The sequence below is a fragment of the Bos taurus genome, chromosome 13 (genome assembly GCF_002263795.3).
Source record: "Bos taurus isolate L1 Dominette 01449 registration number 42190680 breed Hereford chromosome 13, ARS-UCD2.0, whole genome shotgun sequence".
Lineage (NCBI taxonomy): Eukaryota > Metazoa > Chordata > Mammalia > Artiodactyla > Bovidae > Bos > Bos taurus.
In genome coordinates this window covers 59,883,680-59,905,686 of record NC_037340.1, presented here as the reverse complement: position 1 = coordinate 59,905,686, position 22,007 = coordinate 59,883,680, and the positions used below count along the sequence as shown (strand labels likewise).

Below are 22,007 nucleotides of genomic sequence, written 5' to 3'. Positions count from 1 at the left end.
AATGTGGTATTTAAGAGCATGAACTTCTGAGTTGGTCAAATTTAATTTCTGCACCATCGCTTAATAGTTTTGTTACTTAGGCATGCTGTTTATCACGTCAGAGTCTCAGTTTTTTCTTCTGTAAATAGAGGTTGTTGTCAAAATTAAATTGATATATGAAAAGCTCTTAGGATAATTCCTGGCACAAAACAAGTGTATAATAAATTGTAGTCATTATTAGTAAATTGAAATTCAGGAAGGTTAAATGACAGCCTCAGCAACTGAGCCAAGGCTTGAACCCAAGTCTGCCTGACTCCAAAGTTTATGTTGTTTTCATAAAATCAACAATAGCATATTTCATTTAAATGCCACATTAGATTATCTTCACTGAATAAAAAAGTTAATCATTTTACAAGGTAAAAGTTAAATGATTTACTTTAAATAAGAATACAAAATATCTGCTTTTTAAAGAGAAGAAATTCTTATGATTTTATAATTTTCAGAGAACAGAGTTTATAAATCTAATTTTTAATATTCTAATACTTTTAAAATTATTGAAAGGTGAAAATTGCACTGCGAACTTCAGGACACCTTCTTTTGGGAGTTGTTCGAATCTATAATAGGAAGGCAAAATATCTTTTGGCAGATTGCAGTGAAGCCTTGCTTAAAATGAAGATGACATTTCGCCCAGGTACAAGTGTGATATTGATTTGTCTCACTTGTTTTTTTTTCCCTTTTGCATTTTTAGTTTGGGTGGGCTCTTTTAATTGTTGATACTCTATAATTCCAGGGTGGGTATAATGAATGGAAAACTTCCTTTTGACTGAAACTTAGTTTCCATGGTTAAGAACAAATTATATTATTTTCCCTGCTCTTTTACTGTGTAAAATCCGGCAAGAGGTTATACTTTCAAAAACTTGAAATGTTCTTGCATATTTACATAAGAAATATATTTAAAGCTACCACAGTTGTATAAGAAATATATTTAAAGCTACCACAGTTGTATAAGAAATATATTTAAAGCTACCACAGTTGTATAAGAAACTCTGATATTCAGTTTTAATGGGTTTCTTTGTTTGCCATATCTGTTTTTGCCTTTATGAGATAAATTAGAAATAATGTATTGATAGAACCTAGGTAGCAATAATTGTCATTGTTTTCAGAATTCTGAAGACTCTTAATAGCACACTGTTTATGAAATATTATAGAAAATCTCGAGGCATCCCAAAGTGCTCGAGATTTATATGTGTCATACATAGAATATCTTCAACTTTTAATTTAATTTTAATTTTACCACTTTCATAATTTTCCACCTTGTATTACGTTTATTTAAGTACAGACCTTGCCTCTCACACCAGTCTGCAAGCTCCTTGAAGGCAATATCTTTGTGATATTTATTTTCTGAATCACTTATAGTACTTGTCTCAGTCCCATGTAAATAGTGTTCCCTCAATTAGTATTGGTGAGTCAAGATTGACAAGGTTTGTTTTTTTTCTTTATTTAAAATATTTGTAGAACCTCTAGATAGAGTTATAATCATATCAAATGTGGTTCACTTATATATTCCATAAATATTTATTGAGCTCATACTTTGTGTGAAACACTATGTTAGGTTCTGGTGTACAAAGACAAGACAGTGTCCCTTTTGGCCTAGTGAGGAAATCAGATAATGAAAAAGATATTTTTAAAATTATTATAATAATTATAGATTGTGCTATGAAGGAATATAAAGAGTACTACCACAGAAAATAACAGACATGTATTTTAGTTAGGCAAGTTGGGAAAAGCATTTCTGAGTAGATAGAATTTAAGCTTAGACTTGAAGAATGAGAAGTATCCAGCCATATAAGACATCCCTAAAGGAATAGCATTCTGGGCAGAGGGAACTGCAGGAACAAAGGTCTTGAGGTAGTAAAGTGCTTGACTCATTCAGAGAGCAAAAAGACCTGTACGTTTGGAGTAGAGTGAGTAGCGCAAAGTGTTGTTAGATCATGCCTATAGATTTTGTAGGGGTGCAGGGCCCTGTTTAGAAATTTAAATTTTATTTAAGTGCACTAGGGAAGTCACTGAGTCATTTTAAGTTTGAGGGTGATCTGACCTAATTACATATTTAATATATCACTTGCCATTTTGTAGAGAATGAACTGAAGAGGGATAGGAGCAGATACAGGGAAATGAGTTAGGAGACTTAACAGTCCAGTGAGAGAAAGTAGAGATTTAGTTTATTGAATGTGGGGTTTTTATTTGTTTCTTTTTTTTTTTTTTTTCTCATTTTCAGGATTGGTTGACCTTCCAAAGGAGAGTTTTGAAGCAGCATACAGTACTATCACATTGCCCGAAGAATTTCATGATTTTGACACCCAGACTATGAAGTAAATTATTTTATTTTTTTCCTTCCTTTTGATTTTCCTGGTAATTTATTGTTTACATTTTCAGATTTCACGAATACAAATAGAACATAGTTAATAGCTGAATTACTCATGTAGTTGACAAAGACTTAAATTTAGTGTGAAATTTCAAAGTAGAACACCAAAAATGTATCATTATGTTTGCTGAATATAGTTTGCAGTATTAACAGTACAGTCATTCATTCAATATTTGTTGAGTGCCTTCCATATGCCAAGCACTGTTATAGGCACTGAGGAGGTAACAATGAATAAAACACTGTTCCTGGTTACATGAATCTCATGTTTTAGTTGGGGAGAGACAGATAATAAAACAAACAAGTAAATACACAGTATACTAAGAGATGATCAACATTATGGAGAGAAACACAAAATAAAGTATCAGAAAGGTCCAGAAAGGCTTTACTGATAAGCTCTGAACAGAAACCTGAAAGAAATGAAGGAACAAGTTATTCAGTAATGTGGGAAAGAAAGTTCCACATAAATCAAATGAAAAAACTCTAAGGCGGAGCGTGTTGGATCTGTTCAAAGAACAGCAAGGAGACAAGGAGACTGGAGTGGAGTAAATGAAAGGCCCAAGTGGTAGAATATGAGGTCAGAGAAGTAGCTGGGGTGCAGATGACAGAGGGTGTTGTAGGCTATAATAAGGACTTGTACTCAGATGGGGAGCACAGGAGGGTTTTGAACAGATTAAGTGAATGGATCTGACTTGACTTCAACATGCTTCCCTCTGGCTACTTACTATAAGGGGGAAAGGGAGGAAGCACAGAGCCTGTGAAAAAATTGTTGCAGTAAGAAATTAGATGAGAGATGGCAGTCTCTGTGATCAGCTTTTAGTCTTCATTTTACCCATATGGTGTTTGCTAAGGATTGGATATGGCTTTAAGAGAAAGAGAAAAGTGAAGTTGACTGTATGATTTCTGGTATGAGAATGGAGTTATCCGTTTAATAAAATTAGGATAACTAGAGAATGGCATGGAGAAGGCAATGGCACCCCACTCCAGTACTCTTGCTTGGAAAATCCCATGGACGGAGGAGCCTGTTAGGCTGCAATCCATGGGGTTGCTAAGAGTCGGACACGACTGAGCAACTTCACTTTCACTTTTCACTTTCATGCATAGGAGAAGGAAATGGCAGCCCACTCCAGTGTTCTTGCCTGGAGAATCCCAGGCACGAGGGAGCCTGGTGGGCTGCCGTCTATGGGGTCGCACAGAGTCGGACACGACTGAAGTGACTTAGTATAGCATAGAGAATGGCAAGCTTAAAGGGGCAAGGTAAAGGAAAGTAAATTAGGTTTTGGACATAAGTTTTGAGATGACTGTTACACATCCAAGACAGCAGGTAGGTAGTTGAATATGTGGATCTGAAATTCAGGAAAGATGTTTAATGGGATATATAAATTTGATGGGATATATTTGAGAGTTGTGAGTATTGATAGCTTACGGTGAACAGTGTCAGATTTGTGATCTCCAAAGATTTAACTTTCGGGACCAGGGACCAGGCTTGATCACTCAAGAGCTTTTGTATAGCAGAGTTTTATTAAAGTGAAAAGGGACAGAGAAACCTTCTGACATAGACATCAGAAGGGGGCCGAGAATGCCCCACTCACTAGTCTTCAGCAAGGGAATTATATACTTTTTAATTAGTTATTATAATAAATCAAAAGAATGTCTCAAGTTTGTGAAAATTTTACCAGACCCACTCCCACAATTTATACTTTAGGATAACAGGATTAGAATTTAACAGTAGAAAGATCCTACTAGACCCACTTCCATAATTTACATTTTAAGATATCAGGATTAGTCAGAAGGTTTTCAGGAAGGAGAAACTGTCCTCAAGCAGGATACATTGTTATTATATAATCCCTAGTACAGAGTTTAAACTGAGTAATTATCAGTTCCCGGCTTAAAGAAAAAAAACATTTTATGTGACTAAGACTAAGGAATGTAGAGGAAAAAAGTTTGTCCTTTCCTCCTCCTTGAGAGTTCCAAACCCCCATCTACTCCTTGAGAGCCTCAGACCCCTTTCTCCTCCTCCGGGAACCCGGACTTCTTATCAACCTGCCTAGAAATTGACTCTCTCAATATGTGGATGGAACTTTAACCATAAGTCATAAGAGATCCCTAAAGGAATAAGTGTAGATTTTAAAGAGAGGGGAAGGAAGGAGAGAAAGTGGGGGGACGAGAGCAATCTGAAGACTGAATATTAAGTCATTCCTATTAGTTAATAGTCTGGGAGATGAGGAAGAACTAATAAAGGAAATGGAAAAGGAGCAACCAATGAGGCAGGAAGAAAATCAAGATACACTAGTGTAGCAGAGGTCAGTAGTTATTGCAGAGGTCAAGAGGAGAACGTGTTCCATGAGGAAGGGAGTGAACATCTATTTCAAATGCTGTTGATTATGGTGAGTAAATTAAGGATTGAGAATTGCTGGTTGGATTTGACAACCTGAAGACGACATGCATGTATAATAAACTAATGTTTGTAAGTAATACTATTGAGAAAATTCCTTATTTTTGTAATAAAACCTGTTTTTTAAAGGATTTTGTTTGTTTTTCAGTATACTTCAGAATCGCTGTGTTCTGTTCACGTTTCCCTCAATCTTGTATTTCTCCATAGTGCTATTGATGTTTCAGAATGCTCTATTCAGAACCAAAGCAAACCAGAAGAAATCACACTTAGAGAAGATTATGGCAATGATCTACTTTTCCACGCTGGAAGCTTTGGTGAGAATATTTGAGAAATTAAAACTACAAGTCATAATCAGCTATATTTTCATTTTTGTTGTATAAATAAAACAATGCCAAAGCTACTTCTATGCCAGTAGAACTATCTGTAGAATGAATTTTTGATATATAGATTTAATCCCTGCAATGAGTTTATCTTTGCCTTTTTCTACTATAGGTGTCAAATGTCAAGACTCAGTCTTAACCTTTATTTCCCTTCTCAGTGTACAACCATTTATTGAATATCTACTATATGTCAAATACTATCACAGGCTGGGCAATACAGAGTTTAAAGAAATATTTCCTGCCTTCGAGGAACTTCAGGCTGGGAGAGAGACAAACAAATAAACAGTTGTTACAGTTAACATGTACACAAGGCTTTACATGTGTACTGCATACAGAGTCTTTTAAATATATTTCTTTTAAATATGATATCAATAACAAGGTTTTAAAATAGCTTGGGAATGAGGAGGAAATACACTAAATATACATTGATTGGGAAATAGAAACTAATGTATTTTCGAATTGAAGTTATATGGTGTAATTTAACCTTATAGTATTTGTTGTTTTTTGTGGCATTTACCACTCTCTGACTTGTATCGTGACATTTATTATATTGGTTTGTATTATTCTGAAAACTCCATGAGGGTAAGATCTGTGTCATATTCATCTTCAATTTTCTTAATGCTCAAAGCAGTGAGCATAGGAGAAGGAAGGCCTAAACCTGTCTTAGATGGAGGAGGGTGGTCAGGGTAGTAATGCTTGAGCTACATCGTAACCTCCGCTTTTCATCCTGACTCTTCTTCCATAACTCTTATGATCTATAGCTGTGTTTCTCAAATGAGCTATGGCGAAGGACCAACTTTATACTTTGTCAATTTCTGATCTGTCATGGAGTGATACTTTTGTAAAATATAATAAAATGAATTACTAGAAAACTTAAAAAAATTTTAAATCAACATAATAAGCCTCACGTTTTTGTTATTAGAGCCAACATATATAAAATTACTCTGTGATGTTATGTTAAAACTTTGTAAACATTTACCTCTAATTTGTATATTTACTCTGTTGTGGATCATCACCGTCCACAGACCCTACTTTGAGTAGCACACATCTCTTACTGGCTGTTACCCCAAACCTTGAAATCTAACACATTGGTAGAGTTAATCATGGTTCTTACTGCCTAAGACACTCTATGTACATTTCCCTGTAAATGCTCTTCAGTGCTGAAACTTTAGGATCACTTTTAACTATGCTTTCTATAAGCTTCATTCCAGTGTCAATTTTTTTTTTAGAAAGTTGGACATGTCTCTCAGTCTCTTCCCACATTTTATACATCTGTGCAAAGCAGTTGTCCTCAAATTCCATTTGTTTTTCCGTCACATTTCTTTTAAGTGCCTTGGGTCCCTATAACTAACTGATAGATACTCCTGCCTATCCTCAAGGCACTCTACCAGTTTATCATCATCTTTATTCTATTAACTTTATTGTACCTTAATACAGACTTTTTGCTCCAGTCAAGCAAATGTCTTACCAGTCACCCAATACAATTTAATTGTTCTCAGTTCTGTCTTCCTCTACAGTTCAAGAAGGTGGGAAAAGTATCTTCAGAGTAGACTGACAGACCTGGGTTTGAATCTGAGCTTCCTCTGTTGATTTGCTGGGTGATATTGGGCAGATCGCCTAACTCATCTGAGCCTTACTGCCCTATTCATAAAATTTGGATATTACTAGCAACATCGTAGAGTTATTTCCTTTATTTTCTCCTTCAGTACTTTCTGCCAATAAGGAACTTTTCTCTCCTTCAAACACTAGCTCAAACCTAATGTCCTCTAAGAAATGTTTAATATAATTTCATCCTATTCTGGATTATAAAATAAGAGTGACCCCAAGACTGTTTCCTTAATTTTTTGGTGTAATCTCAGGTTCTCATGATGCTCAGTGCTCAGAATATAGTGCTGTTCATAAATGTTATTGTTGTATTGACCAAGACAAATTTTTCTTTTGGAGGCTACCAAGGCGTACCTGGAAGATGAGAACAATATTTTTAGTTCTTTGGAAAAGAATCTCTTCTATTGAGCAAATCTTTAGTCCAGTGCAGTGAAAGTTGCCTTTTTTAGCTCTTTCTAGAAGAGATGTGGGTCTTCCAGGGATATTTCATAATTTTCTTTATCAGTTAGCATTAATGTGGGTTGTTAGATGAAGGGAAGAGAGGACCAACCTCTAACCTCTAGGATTTCGGACTGCTAGATTCTCATCTCTGAGGTTCAGACTTCTGGACCAAGAGACTCAAACCCAAGAAAGGGAAGGTATATGCATGTACTGACAGTCAATCTGGAAGCAGGTCTGTTTGAAGCAGGGAGTTAATTTTATCTGCTGCTGTCAGTGTCTTAAGAATTTTTTGTCATAAGTCTCCATTTTGGCAGAATTCTAACACTGATACGAAGACCATCTTTGCTGGGTTCAGATCCTGGCTCTATCACTTATTAGGGTATGGCTGTGGGCAAGTTATAAAACCTTTCTGTGGATGTTTCCTTGTCTGTACAATGAGGACTGTAGTAGTATCCTCTACTACATGATACATAATATATAGTAGAGGATACTATTACAGGCTTCCCTGGTGGCTCAGAGGTTAAAGCCTCTGCCTGCAATGTGGGAGACCTGGGTTTGATCCCTGGGTCGGGAAGATCCCCTGGAGAAAGACATGGCAACCCACTCCAGTATTCTTGCCTGGAGAATCCCATGGATGGAGGAGCCTGGTGGGCTACAGTCCATGGGGTTGCAAAGAGTCGGACATGACTGAGTGACTTCACTTCACTTCACTACATAATATGATGCACAGATGGTGTGATCACTGACCTAGAGCCAGACATCCTGGAATGTGAAGTCAAGTGGGCCTTAGAAAGCATCACTACAAACAAAGCTAGTGGAGGTGATGGAATTCCAGTTGAGCTATTTCAAATCCTGAAAGATGATGCTGTGAAAGTGCTGCATATGCCAGCAAATTTGGAAAACTCAGCAGTGGCCATGGGACTGGAAAAGGTCAGTTTTCATTCCAATCCCAAAGAAAGACAATGCCAAAGAATGCTCAAACTACTGCACAATTGCACTCATCTCACACACTAGTAAAGTAATGCTCAAAATTCTCCAAGCCAGGCTTCGGCAATATGTGAACTGTGAACTTCCTGATGTTCAAGCTGGTTTTAGAAAAGGCAGAGGAACCAGAGATCAAATTGCCAACATTTGCTGGATCATGGAAAAAGCAAGAGAGTTCCCGAAAAACATCTATTTTTGCTTTATTGACTATGTCAAAGCCTTTGACTGTGTAGATCACAATAAACTGGAAAATTCCAAAAGAGATGGGAATACCAGACCACCTGATCTGCCTCCTGAGAAATTTGTATGCAGGTCAGGAAGCAACAGTGAGAACTGGACATGGAACAACAGACTGGTTCCAAATAGGAAAAGGAGTATGTCAAGGCTGTATATTGTCACCCTGCTTATTTAACTTATATGCAGAGTACATCATGAGAAACGCTGGACTGGAAGAAACACAAGCTGGAATCAAGATTTCCGGGAGAAATATCAATAACCTCAGATATGCAGATGACACCACCCTTATGGCAGAAAGTGAAGAACTCAAAAGCCTCTTGATGAAAGTGAAAGTGGAGAGTGAAAAAGTTGGCTTAAAGCTCAACATTCAGAAAACGAAGATCATGGCATCTGGTCCCATCACTTCATGGGAAATAGATGGGGAAACAGTGGAAACAGTGTCAGACTTTATTTTTGGGGGCTCCAAAATCACTGCAGATGGTGACTGCAGCCATGAAATTAAAAGATGCTTACTTCTTGGAAGGAAAGTTATGACCAACCTAGATAGCATATTCAAAAGCAGAAACATTACTTTGCCAACAAAGGTCCATCTAGTCAAGGCTATGGTTTTTCCAGTGATCATGTATGGATGTGAGAGTTGGACTGTGAAAAAGGCTGAGCGCCGAAGAATTGATGCTTTTGAACTGTGGTGTTGGAGAAGACTCTTGAGAGTCCCTTGGACTGTAAGAAGATCCAACCAGTCCATTCTGAAGGAGATGAGCCCTGGGATTTCTTTGGAAGGAATGATGCTAAAGCTGAAACTCCAGTACTTTGGCCACCTCATGTGAAGAGTTGACTCATTGGAAAAGACTCTGATGCTGGGAGGGATTGAGGGCAGGAGGAGAAGAGGACGACAGAGGGTGAGATGGCTGGATGGCCTCACTGACTCAATGGACGTGAGTCTGGGTGAACTCCAGGAGTTGGTGATGGACAGGGAGGCCTGGCGTGCTGCGATTCATGGGGTCGCAAAGAGTCGGACATGACTGAGCGACTGAACTGAACTGGACTTATTTTAGCTTACCAGGTGTTCTTTTTTAAGATTTATTTACTTATTTGGGCTTCCCCGGTATTTCAGCAGTAAAGAATCCAGCTGCAATGCAGGAGACGCAGGAGAATCGGGTTTGTTCCCTGGACTGAGAAGATCCCCAGGAGGAGGGCATGGCAACCCCCTCCAGTATTCTTGTCATGAAAATCCCATGGACAAAGGAACCTGGAGGGCTGCAGTTTCATGGGGTGGCAAAGAGTTGGACATGTGCACACATTTACTCATTTATTTATTTTTTTCTGCACTGGGTCTTCATTGCCATGCAGGCTTTCTCTAGTTAAAGCAAGCGGGTGCTACTCTTCGTTGAGGTGAACAGGCTTCTCATTGTGATGGCTTCTCGTTGTGGAGCACGGGCTCTAGGGAGTGCAGGCTTCAGTAGTTGTGGTGCTTGGCTTAGTTGCTGCACATGTGGGATCTTCCTGTACCAGGGATTGAACCCATGTCCCCAGCATTGGCAGGAAAATTCTTAACCACTGGACCACCAGGGAAGTCCCAGCTGACCTTGTTTTGTCTTTCTTACTGCTGTATCTCCAACCCCTAGCATATTGCCTAATATCTAGTCATTCAATAAATACTAAACAATGTTGTAAGCCATTTCTTTAATAGTCTACCTACTTTTCCATTATATAGAAGGCAAACATATTCCTTGTTTTCCAAACCCTCATTTTGGACTACAGAGAAGGCAATGGCACCCCACTCCAGTACTCTTACCTGGAAAATCCCATGGACAGAGGAGCCTGGTGGGCTGCAGTCCAGGGGTCACACAGAGTCGGACACGACTAAAGCGACTTAGCAGCAGCACCAGCATTTTGGACTAACAACTTAAGCAACTGAAGCTCCACTGTCCTTGAAATAATATGAAATAATACTTGATCAAGCAGGATATGACCCACCTAAAATAGAATAAATAATTCTACTGCCAATAATAATTTTCTGGGAAGTTATTAAACTGTTCCACCACTAAAACTCAATCCTAGTATTTTGGCAGTTTTTCCTCATTATTTTGGGAAAAACATTAGACTAGAAATCCGGTCTTTACTGATTAGCAGAATGAAATTACTTGAATAATTCAAATAAGTTTTTCTTTTTTATTGAAGTATAGTTGATTTACAGTGTTGTGCCAGTCTCTGCTGTATAGCAAAGTGACTCAGTTTTACACATATAGACTTTTGTTGTTTAATCGCTAAGTTGTGTCTGACTCTTTTGCCACCCCACATGGACTGTAGCCTGCCAGGCTCCTCTGTCCGTGGGATTTCTCAGTCAAGAATGCTGGAGTGAATTGCCATTTCCTTCTCCAGGGGATCTTCCTGACCCAGGGATCAAACCTACATCTCCTGCATTGCAGGTGGATTCTTTACCACTGAGCCACCTGGGAAGCCCTTACGTTTATATACCTTCTTCTTTTTATATATATATATATATATTCTTTTCCATTACGGTTTAACCCCAGGAGATTGGATGTAGTGCCCTGTGCTGTACAGTAGGACTTTGTTGTTTATGCATTCTAAATGTAATAGTTTGCATCTACCAACCCCAAATTCCCAGTCAATCCCTCTCCTTCTCTCTTCCCTTGGCAACCACAAGTCTGATCTCTGTATCTGTGAGTCTATTTTTGTGTTGTAGGTAGGTTCATTTGAGCCATATTTTAGATTCCACATACAAATGATATCATATGGCATATGTCTTTCTTTTTCTGACTTATTTCACTTAGTATGATAATCTCTAGTTTCATTCATGTTGCTGCAAATGGCATTATTTTGTTCTTTTTTAATGGCTGAGTATTAGGTTGGTGTGAAAGTAATTGCAGTTTTGTGTTGTTGAACTTCGCTGTTTGACATTGGCATACATCTTAAATAAATGTGGTTATGTTATACATCATTTTAATGCTCATTTCTTGCTTTGTGGTTTTTTTTGGCTAATGACTTATTACTTGCTTTTTATTATATACTTATTTTAGACTAGGGAAATGATGTTAGACAGAAAAAGCAAATTAGAGCAATTTTCTTATTCGAGTTCAAAATGGGTTGTAAATCGGTGGAGACAGCTCACAAGATCAACAACATGTTTGGCCTATAAACTGCTAATGAATGTACAGTGCAGTGATGGTTCAAGAAGTTTTGCAGAGGAGATGAGATGAGGTGAAGATGGGGAGCATAGAAGCTGGCCATTGGAAGTTGACAATGACCAGTTGAGAGGATGCTGAAGCTGAAGCTCCAATACTTTGGTCACTTGATGCAAAGAGCCGACTCATTGGAAAAGACCCTGATGCTGGGAAAGATTGAGGGAAGGAGAAGAAGTGGGCAACAAAGGATGAGATGGTTGGATGGCTTCATCGACTTAATGGACGTGAGTTTGCGCAAACTCTGGGAGATAGTGAAGGACAGGGGAGCCTGCACCCCATGGCCGTGCTGCAGTCCATGGGGTCACAAAGAGTTGGACACAACTAAGCAACTGAACAACAACAATTGAGAGAATCACTGAAGCTGATCCTCATACAGCTATGTGAAAAGTTGCCAAAGAACTCAACATTGACCGTTCTATGGTCATTCAGCATTTGGAGCAAATTGGAAAGGTGAAAACCTCAGTAAGTGGGTACCTCATGAACTTGGTACTTCATGAGCTGACTGAAAATCAAAAAAATCATCATTTTGAAGTGTCATCTTCTCTTAGTCTGTGCAACAAGGAACCATTTCTCGATCAGATTGTGACGTGTGATGAAAAGTGGATTTTATACAACAACTGGCAATGACTAGCTCAGTGTTTGGACCAAGAAGAAGCTCCAAAGCACTTCCCAGAGTCAAACTTGCACCATAAAAAGGTCGTGGTCACTGTTTGGTGGCCTGCTGCCACAGCTGTCTGTATCCTGGTGAAACTATTACATCTGAGAACTATGCTCAGTAAAAAAACGAGATGCACCAAAAACTTCAACACATACAGCCGGCATTGGTCAACAGAAAGGACACAGTTATTCTCCACAACAATGCCTGACCACATATCACACAACCAACACTTCAAAAGTTAAACAAAAAGTTTATTAAGTTTTGCCTCATCCACCATATTCACCTGAACTCTCACCAACCGACCACCACTTCTTCAAGCATCTTAACAACTTTTTGCAGGGAAAATGCATCCACAACCAGCAGGATGCAGAAAATGCTTCCCAAGAGTTTGTCAAATCTCAAAGCACAGATTTTTATGCACAGTGAGGTTTAAGTGATTTTCCCCAGCGTCATGGGGCTAGTAAGTGGCTGAACCAGGGTTCCAAGGAGCATTTTGTAAATATTTATTTATTTGGCTGCTCCAGGTCTTAGTTGTAGCATGCAGTATTTAGTTCCCCAATCAGGGATGGCCCAACCAGGCCCCTTGCATGGTGCCCATGGGGTCCTAGCCACTGGACCACCAGGGAAATTCCAGGGAGCCTTTTGGAAGGGTGCTGACAGTGTGTGGACACTGTCCTGAACCTCCACAATAACTGTCTGCTTTCATCCTCTCAGCACCTCTAGAAAGCTGATATGGTTGTTGAAGCATTTGTCCAAGGTAGGGCAGCTGGAAATGAAAGTCTGATTATCTGAGCTCAGAGTCTCAGGCCACTAAACACCTGCTTACAGATGAGGACACCAGGGCTACAAGAGTTGGTGGTGATGTGAAGTGAATTGAAAGTCACTCAGTCACGTCTGACTCTTTGCGACCCCATTGACTATACAGTCCATGGAATTCTCTAGGCCAGAATACTGGAGTGGGTAGCTGTTCCCTTCTCCAGAGGATCTTTCCAACCCAGGGATCAAATCCAGGTGCCCTGCATTGCAGGCGGAGTCTTTACCATCTGAGCCACCAGGGAAGTCCCCATACAACAACACAAATCAGGCAAAATATACATATATCCCTTCCATCTTGAGCCTCCCTCCCCCCACCCATCCCACTCCTACAGGTCATCACAGAGTGCCAGGCTGGACTCCCTGTGTTGTACAACACCTTCTCATTAGCTATCCATTTTACAAATGAAAGTATTTGTTGACTTTTTAATGACAGCCATTCTGACAATGTGAGGTGGTACCTCATTGTAGTTTTGATTTTTATTTCTCTAATAATTAGTGATGTTGAGAATCTTTTTGTGTGCCTACTGGCCATCTGTTTGTCTTCTTTGAATAATTCAAGTAAATTTTTAGATCTCGTTTTTCTCATCTATAAAATGAGAGGAGCTATACAAGATGATATCTAAATTCTAGCTTCTAACCCTAAAATTTTTTCTATGACTAACTCAGTATTAATGATATATATTTATCTAGGGGAAGAACCTGAAATTCTCAGAAGACATAGCTTATTTGATGACAGCATATTGCTCAGTTCCAGTGGTCTTTTACTTGAACATAGTTCTGGAAGCCCCACTGGAGACAAATCTCTGTTCTGTGGCAGTGGAGATGGATTTGGAGATGAAGGAGCTGCAGGAGAAATGATTGGTATGCTCTCTGGTCATATAGAAACTGGATATTTGTTTCAGTCAAATTACTATAACAAACTGGAAGATTTATTCCAACAAACAGAAATTTCAGATACGCTTCTGTGTCATATAGATTAAAATATTTTTTACCTAAGTTTTCAAAGTCTATAGTATATTTAAACATTTAGGCTAGATCTAAGTAAATAGCCATCTTTGACACATTTATTATATAGGTTGTGAAATACATTTATCATATAGGTTCTTGTTTTTCTTTTTACAAACTTCTGGTTTCTAGAGAGAAAGAAGTGAGGTTAGTGTACTCCTCACAAAATATACTAGATCATATACTAGAAACATTTTCTTTAGCAAAAATTGTGGGATGGCTATTCTAAAGGATCTGTCTAGCATTTTATATTATTATTTTATTATGATATTACTGTAAAGTAATCATAGAAATAGGATAGACAAAACTGGGAAGTCTAAATGTACCTAATTATAATGATATTGACCTTTATATATCAAATATTTTTTAATTATCTACAATAAAAGGCTGGTTATGGCAAACTTACTGAAATTTGAAAACTATGAAAAATAGTGGCTCTACCTTAGATCTCCGCTAAAGGAGTTTGAAAACTTTTATTTCTTGATTTGAAGTCTAAACATGGCTTTGTAACAAGGCTACTATCTTGATAGTTTAGTAAATATTTTCTGACATTAAACACTTAAAAATACATGTTTAATAAAGGAAAGGAAATTAAATATATAAAATTTTATTTCCTACTGCATGAAATATTGTAGTCTAGGTTGTTGTTTAGTCGCTCAGTCATGTCCAACTCTTTTGTGACCCCATGGACTATAGCCCACCAGGCTCCTCTGTCCATAGGATTTCCCGGGCAAGAATACTGGAGTTGGTTAACATTTCCTTCTCCAAGGGAGCTTCCCAATCCAGGGATCAAACCCACATCTCCTGTATTGGCAGGTGGATTCTTTACCATTTGAGCCATCAGGGAAACCCCATGGTAATCCATATAACCAATCAAATCTAATTAAGTAGGGTTCACTCTTTTTTATATCCCTTGACAACTCGTTGCATACTAAGTTATCAAGTGTTTAGTGAACAAATGACAGATTCAGCTCTTTATAAGAAAAGTGTTTATTTTGTTTTCAAGACAATCTACTGCAAGATGATCAGAATATCCTGTTAGAAGAAATGCATTTAAATACAGAAATTTCCCTGCTTCCTGAGTCTCCTAATACTGTAGTGGGTATGTAGGAATTTTCTTTTGTGTAGAAAGTGAATAGATATTAATATTCAAATTAAGCCTCAAAATTTCTAGGTTTAAGGAGCAGTATAGTTTAGTGAAAGATATTAAAGAGAGTTGTCCCTCAAACTCTTAGCATGACTTAGATAACAGAGCATAGAAAATTAAGTTTTGAGAAAAGTACAATGATGGGTGTTTAATCAGGATTGGGTTTATTTGTTATGAGAGCATATTTAAATACTCTGGCAAAATATCCTGCTTTTGAATCATTAAAATAATATGTTACATAGTAAAAACATCATTAATGTTTGACATTAACATTGTTATTATTAACATTAATACCACATTAATATTAACATGGCTTGATGATCTACATACAGTTTTATAGAAATCACAAATATGGGGGTATTTTCTACTTGAAACTGGTTGTGAAAGTACTTCAGATGATTTGAAGTCTTTGTAGTCTGATTTTTGTTAAGAAGTAAAAAATGATTAGTCTCATTTTGATTTTTCACTTTTGGATGTTACATTTGCTTTCTAACACAATAGTATAAATTTAAAGCTGAAATAAGGGCAATAAAAATTTAGTTATGTACAATCCTTACAATTTTTAGCAGACATATTGTCAAATTTATGTCAGTCATTTATTGTGGTTCCTACCACTGTTTTTACTTCTGCCATGACTGTAGCCTAGGCTTAGATGTCACAGGAGGAAAAGTGGGTGATTAATATTTGACCTACCTGGACACTGTGGGTCCCAGACTATATAATCTCTGAACCTCTTCAACTCTATTAAATACATGATTCTAAAACTTCATTTGTGGCTCCAGTTAGCAATATTAAATCTACAGTTAATCTTTCACTTTAATTCTCATATAGTCTTCTAGTTTGCAACATAATCATTATATTTTTAATAAATCCTTTTATGGCAATGTTGATGAGTAGCACCAGATAATCCAGAGTGTGTATGTTCACCTGAAAATGAAAAAATGGATGAAACTACAGTATCAAAAGAAGAGGAAGAATTTATCCTTGATCCAATTGATACTTCAGGTCAGAATCATTCATGTTTTTATTTTTAGCTTTGAGGCACTACTATCTCATTTACCCTGAGATATTTTGATAATTCTTAAAATGTTTTAGGAAGTAGTCAATCTAGTAATAACATTTATAATACAATAAGGGAAGAATGTGAAGAAAGTTTAAGATGATACTTTTATTCTATCCAGTCCTGATCAAACCATCTATCCAGTTTGGGAAACTGAAAAATTTAAAACTGAGTTCAGTTCCAGTAGTTATTGAGCCATTTATTCTGAGCACAGAAATGAAGACAACATAGTTCCTGCTTTTAAGAAGCTTAAAATCTGACTGGGAAGATAAACATGCAAATGAGTGTTTGCATATTTAAAATAAGACAGAGTAAAAGGATCCAAATAGAGGCACTGGATATGAATCGAATATATCCCTAGATCTTTTAAGCATATCCTAGTTTTAAGTATTATCTTTGATATGAATTTCAGTTTATAAATTCAGGCATGCAAAGAATAAAGCATTCAACTTTTTCTTTACAGAATTCAATTCTGAGCCTCTATCCCACTTGGTTTGGCAAGAAATTCAATCTGCATAGCTCCCCTATCTGCCCTGAACCATGTAGTATCAAGTTTTGGGAGGGGTGCAGTAGGTGGAAGGGAACCTCTGGTCATCAGCCATACCGCCTTGTGATACCCAGGGTCCCAGCCTGCATAGTCTCTGTGGTCATCACATAGCCAGCCTCTTTGGAATCTTATCATATTCCTAGGATTTTACTGAGACACATCAGCAAGCAGGTTCCTTATGGCTCCATCTGATCTCAGATTTCCACCCTTTCCAAGAAATCTAACCATCCCCCAACTGTTGCATCTTCACTAAGGAAAAGCTTGACTTCTGCTTTTCACCTGGCAAAATTAGTTAAAGGAGCAAATCCCATGACCCTAGCTATCTATTTGGAATTTACATATGAATTTCAGTGGGAGAGGGGAAAATGCACTGGAGAGATACAAATTAATGTTTCAAAAAGTTATCCTGAAAAATAAATAAGTAAATATTTAATGTATCAGTAATTTTTTTTTAAGTTTTCTAGTTAGTTAGATATTTTCAATTTAGTTCAGTTCAGTCACTTAGTCGTGTCCGACTCTTTGTGACCCCATGAATCACAGCACGCCAGGCCTCCCTGTCCATCACCAACTCCCGGAGTTCACTCAGATTCACGTCCATCGAGTCGGTGATGCCATCCAGCCATCTCATCCTCTGTCGTCCCCTTCTCCTCCTGCCCCCAATCCCTCCCAGCATTAGAGTCTTTTCCAATGAGTCAACTCTTCACATGAGGTGGCCAAAGTACTGGAGTTTCAGCTTTAGCATCATTCCTTCCAAAGAACTCCCAGGGCTCATCTCCTTCAGAATGGACTGGTTGGATCTTCTTACAGTCCAAGGGACTCTCAAGAGGCTTCTCCAACACCACAGTTCAAAAGCATCAATTCTTTGGCACTCAACTTTCTTTACAGTCCAACTCTCACATCCATACATGACCACTGGAAAAACCATAGCCTTGACTAGACGGACCTTTGTTGGCAAAGTAATGTCTCTGCTTTTGAATATGCTATCTAGTTTGGTCATAACTTTTCTTCCAAGGAGTAAGTGTCTTTTAATTTCATGGCTGCAGTCACCATCTGCAGTGATTTTGGAGCCCAAGAAAATAAAATCTGACACTGTTTCCACTGTTTCCCCATCTATTTCCCATGAAGTGATGGGACCAGATGCCATGATCTTTGTTTTCTGAATGCTGAGCTTTAAGCCAACTTTTTCACTCTCCACTTTCACTTTCATCAAGAGGCTTTTGAGTTCTTCTTCACTTTCTGCCATAAGGGTGGTGTCATCTGCATATCTGAGGTTATTGATATTTCTCCCAGCAATCTTGATTCCAGCTTGTGCTTCTTCCAGCTCAGCGTTTCTCATGATGTACTCTGCATATAAGTTAAATAAGCAGGGTGACAATATACAGCCTTGACGTACTCCTTTTCCTATTTGGAACCAGTCTGTTGTTCCATATTTAGTTCTAACTGTTGCTTCCTGACCCGCATATAGGTTTCTCAAGAGGCAGGTCAGGTGGTCTGGTATTCCCATCTCTTGAAGAATTTTCCACAGTTTCTTGTGATCCACACAGTCAAAGGCTTTGGCATAGTCAATAAAGCAGAAATAGATGTTTTTCTGGAACTCTTTTGCTTTTTCGATGATCCAGCAAATGTTGGCAATTTGATCTCTGGTTCCTCTGCCTTTTCTAAAACTAGCTTGAACATCAGGAAGTTCACGGTTCACATATTGCTGAAGCCTGGCTTGGAAAATTTTGAGCATTACTTTACTAGCGTGTGCTGCTGCTGCTGCTAAGTTGCTTCAGTCGTGTCCGACCCTGTGCGACCCCATAGATGGCAGCCCACCAGGCTCCCCTGTCCCTGGGATTCTCCAAGCAAGAACACTAGATTGAGTTGCCACTAGCGTGTGAGATGAGTGCAATTGTGTGGTAGCTTAAGCAGTCTTTGGCATTGCCTTTCTTTGGGATTGGAATGAAAACTGACCTTTTCCAGTCCTGTGGCCACTGCTGAGTTTTCCAAATTTGCTGGCATACTGAGTACAGCACTTTCACAGCATCATCTTTCAGGATTTGAAAGAGCTCAACTGGAATTCCATCACCTCCACTAGCTTTGTTCATAGTGATGCTTTGTAAGGCCCACTTGACTTCACATTCCAGGATGTCTGGCTCTAGGTCAGTGATCACACCATCGGGATTATCTGGGTCGTGAAGATCTTTTTTGTACAGTTCTTCTGTGTATTCCTGCCACCTCTTCTTAATATCTTCTGCTTCTGTTAGGTCCATACCATTTCTGTCCTTTATCGAGCCCATCTTTGCATGAAATGTTCCCTTGGTATCTCTAATTTTCTTGAAGAGATCTCTAGTCTTTCCTATTCTGTTGTTTCCCTCTATTTATTTGCATTGATCACTGAGGAGGGCTTTCTTATCTCTCCTTGCTATTCTTTGGAACTCTGCATTCAGATGCTTATATCTTTCCTTTTCTCCTTTGCTTTTTGCAAAGTTAGATATTTTATGGAACTTCAAAACTGAGTGACTTCCCTTTCAATGTGCTCCCTGCTCCACAGTTTTCAGTTGTGCACTTAGTAGGTCAACTGCCTCCTAAGCAGTTTACAAAATGTGTTAACCCTTGGCTGCTGAGACACCCTAGCTGTGCAAAAACCTTAAAAGGATAATTTTCAGTAGAATGAATTTTCTACTGGGGTTTTCTTACCAAGGCAACTCTGTAGGGTGTATTGTGTTAGACATTTCTTAGATATGCAGTGCCTAGAATATCATTTTACAGAGCTGTACAACCTATCACATTTGTACATATTTCTTATATTTAGATATTGCTGAAAAAAGAAAAGGCAAAAACAGGAAATTGCTCATAGATCCAGTCAAGGAGATCAGTAGCAAAATTATGCATAGACAGCTTACTTCCTTTACGGACACACTCATGGTTTTGGAACTTGCACCTCCTACCCAAAGATTGATGATGTGGAAGCAAAAGGGAGGAGCAGATATACTTCTGTCAACTGCTGCCCAGGATTTGACTCATGCTGAACTGAAAATGGTAACAGCTTCCATACTTTTACATGGGTGCAATGTTTGGTGATAAATAAATACATATTTATATTCATATATGCAACAATTTAAGCCCGTGAAAAAACACCCCCTTACTTTTGAATTAATTTGCTCGATGTATGTACATGAATTATAGTTATTACTTTTTAGCATATGTGCTTGTATTTTGTTGAATTGCTTTACTTGTACAAAAAATGAGGAAAAGTGTATATTTTTACAGTTGTTTACAAAATGCTTTGTGTCCTCTGGCTTTAAACTTGGAAGAAAATTGATACAGAAGGAGTCAGTAAAGGAAGAAATGGGAAGCAAAAACATATTAGGTGAGACATCCTAATTTTGTTGGTGTTGAAGGGAATGTTGTAGAAACAAAAATGTGATTTTACATTTCAAAATAAAGATGGAACCTAATTCCATATTCCCAAATGTAAATGCTCTTAGAAGAATACTTGAACTTAAAAGAAATTGTTAAATCAGCATTGCATTTTTCTATGTGCAAATTAATTTTTGTCCAACAAACCACCTTAAAAAGATGAAGTGTATATACTATGTGGGCTATTCTTAATCTCACCCTTTCCCACCTCCCCTACCCTCATAGGCAGTACTCACAAGCCTTTGATAAAGAACATTTTTATATCTAGTAGGATAATATATCAGTTTAAGACAACTAACCTGAGAAATCACTTGATAAGAATAGCATTTAAACAATACAGTTAACCTGAAACAAGACATTTCTATCCCCCAGAAAAGACATGAAATATTAATAATTATTATTGTGACTATTATAAAGGAATAATAAAACCAACTTATTATTGTGGTGAGTGAACTCCTGCTTCCTGGAGGCATTAAAATCTGCTGAACAATATACCAAGATGGGCTTGAATTATCCATGTTGTCTTGAGAGTTGAATGTGTGGGAGCGAGTGTGGAGGAGATAGTTGATGGAACATGGCAGTAGAGGTGATAAAGAGGCAAATGAGGGGAAAGGGAAGTAAATATGTGAGACTTGGGGTGCTATCAGAAAGCTTGTGCATCCTTAAATTCGTGGATTCTAAGTTGTCTGTCAAAACTTTTCTTTTGCAAAAGCCATATTCCAGTTTTAAGTTTGAAAGAAACTTTCGTGAAATCTTTTTTACTTCTTTAACAATTCAGAGACCTCCATGATGGAAGAGCCAAATTTCCTGCAAGAGTTAAGTCAACCTAAAACTTGGAAGGAAGTGACTGATGGATCAAAATGTAGTTCTCATGAGAATACCAATAAAAACATTAACTCTGATGTAAGTTAATCAAAGAGAATCATAAAAATATTATCTTCCTGACATATATAGTGAAAGAAAATTGAGATTCTGGTATATCTTCTTACATTTATAGTTTATATTTCATCTTATGTTATTCTATATCTTCCTTGTATGCAGCAGTACTGCAGGGTAATACGTAATTTCCATCCAAAACAGTTTTTCTAGAAGTTTAAGATATTATAGTAAATCACAAGATAAGTAGTTTCATACTGAAATAGTATTTTGCATGGTACACTGAATAAATTATTATCTGTGAACCTGGTCATATGCTAAGGCCTCACATTCAGTATATCAAGGAATTCTTAAAAACTCTAGACAATACACCTATTAAAAAGAAATACGCCCATGTTTTCTTCTATTCATAAATTCACCCTCCTATCTCTATGAATAATATGTGTTAGATCCATGAATTACCTTGGTCTTGAATCTGAAGTGAAAGTGAAAGTCACTCATTCGTGTCTGACTCTTTGTGACCCCATCGACTATATAGTCCATGGAATTCTCCAGGTCAGAATACTAGAGTGGGTAGCCATTCCCTTCTCCAGGGGATCTTCCCAACCCAGGGATCAAACCCAGATCTCCAACATTGCAGGCAGATTCTTTACCAGCTGAGCCATCAGGGAAGCCCAAGAAGACTGGAATGGGTAGTCTATCCCTTCTCCATGGGATCTTCCTGACCCAAGAATTGAACTGGGATCTCCTGCATTGTAGGTGGATTCTTAACCAGCTGAGCTACCAGGGAAGCCCAGTCTTGAATCTGAAAGAATATCTAAAGATCCGTTACCAATAAAATTATTTT

At 37.9% G+C, this 22,007-nt stretch overlaps 1 protein-coding gene across 6 annotated transcripts in view; it reads left to right on the top strand.

Moving 5' to 3' along the window:
• The window catches only part of RAD21L1 (RAD21 cohesin complex component like 1), a 49,106-nt gene that overhangs the window by 12,386 nt on the left and 14,713 nt on the right, over positions 1–22,007 (top strand). For 5 of the 6 annotated variants that reach the window (XR_009496970.1, XM_059893004.1, XM_010811624.4 and 2 more), the window contains 9 exons: positions 541–670; positions 2,258–2,351; positions 5,004–5,110; positions 13,814–13,984; positions 15,135–15,230; positions 16,173–16,280; positions 19,677–19,903; positions 20,135–20,234; positions 21,063–21,187. Coding sequence is in view for 5 of the 6 variants with exons in the window: in XM_059893004.1 (XP_059748987.1) it covers positions 541–670; positions 2,258–2,351; positions 5,004–5,110; positions 13,814–13,984; positions 15,135–15,230; positions 16,173–16,280; positions 19,677–19,903; positions 20,135–20,234; positions 21,063–21,187 (1,158 nt within the window). In the remaining variant the exon portion in view is untranslated. The remainder of the gene's footprint in view (positions 1–540; positions 671–2,257; positions 2,352–5,003; positions 5,111–13,813; positions 13,985–15,134; positions 15,231–16,172; positions 16,281–19,676; positions 19,904–20,134; positions 20,235–21,062; positions 21,188–22,007) is intronic. The other variant, XM_059893007.1, reaches the window with a different exon arrangement.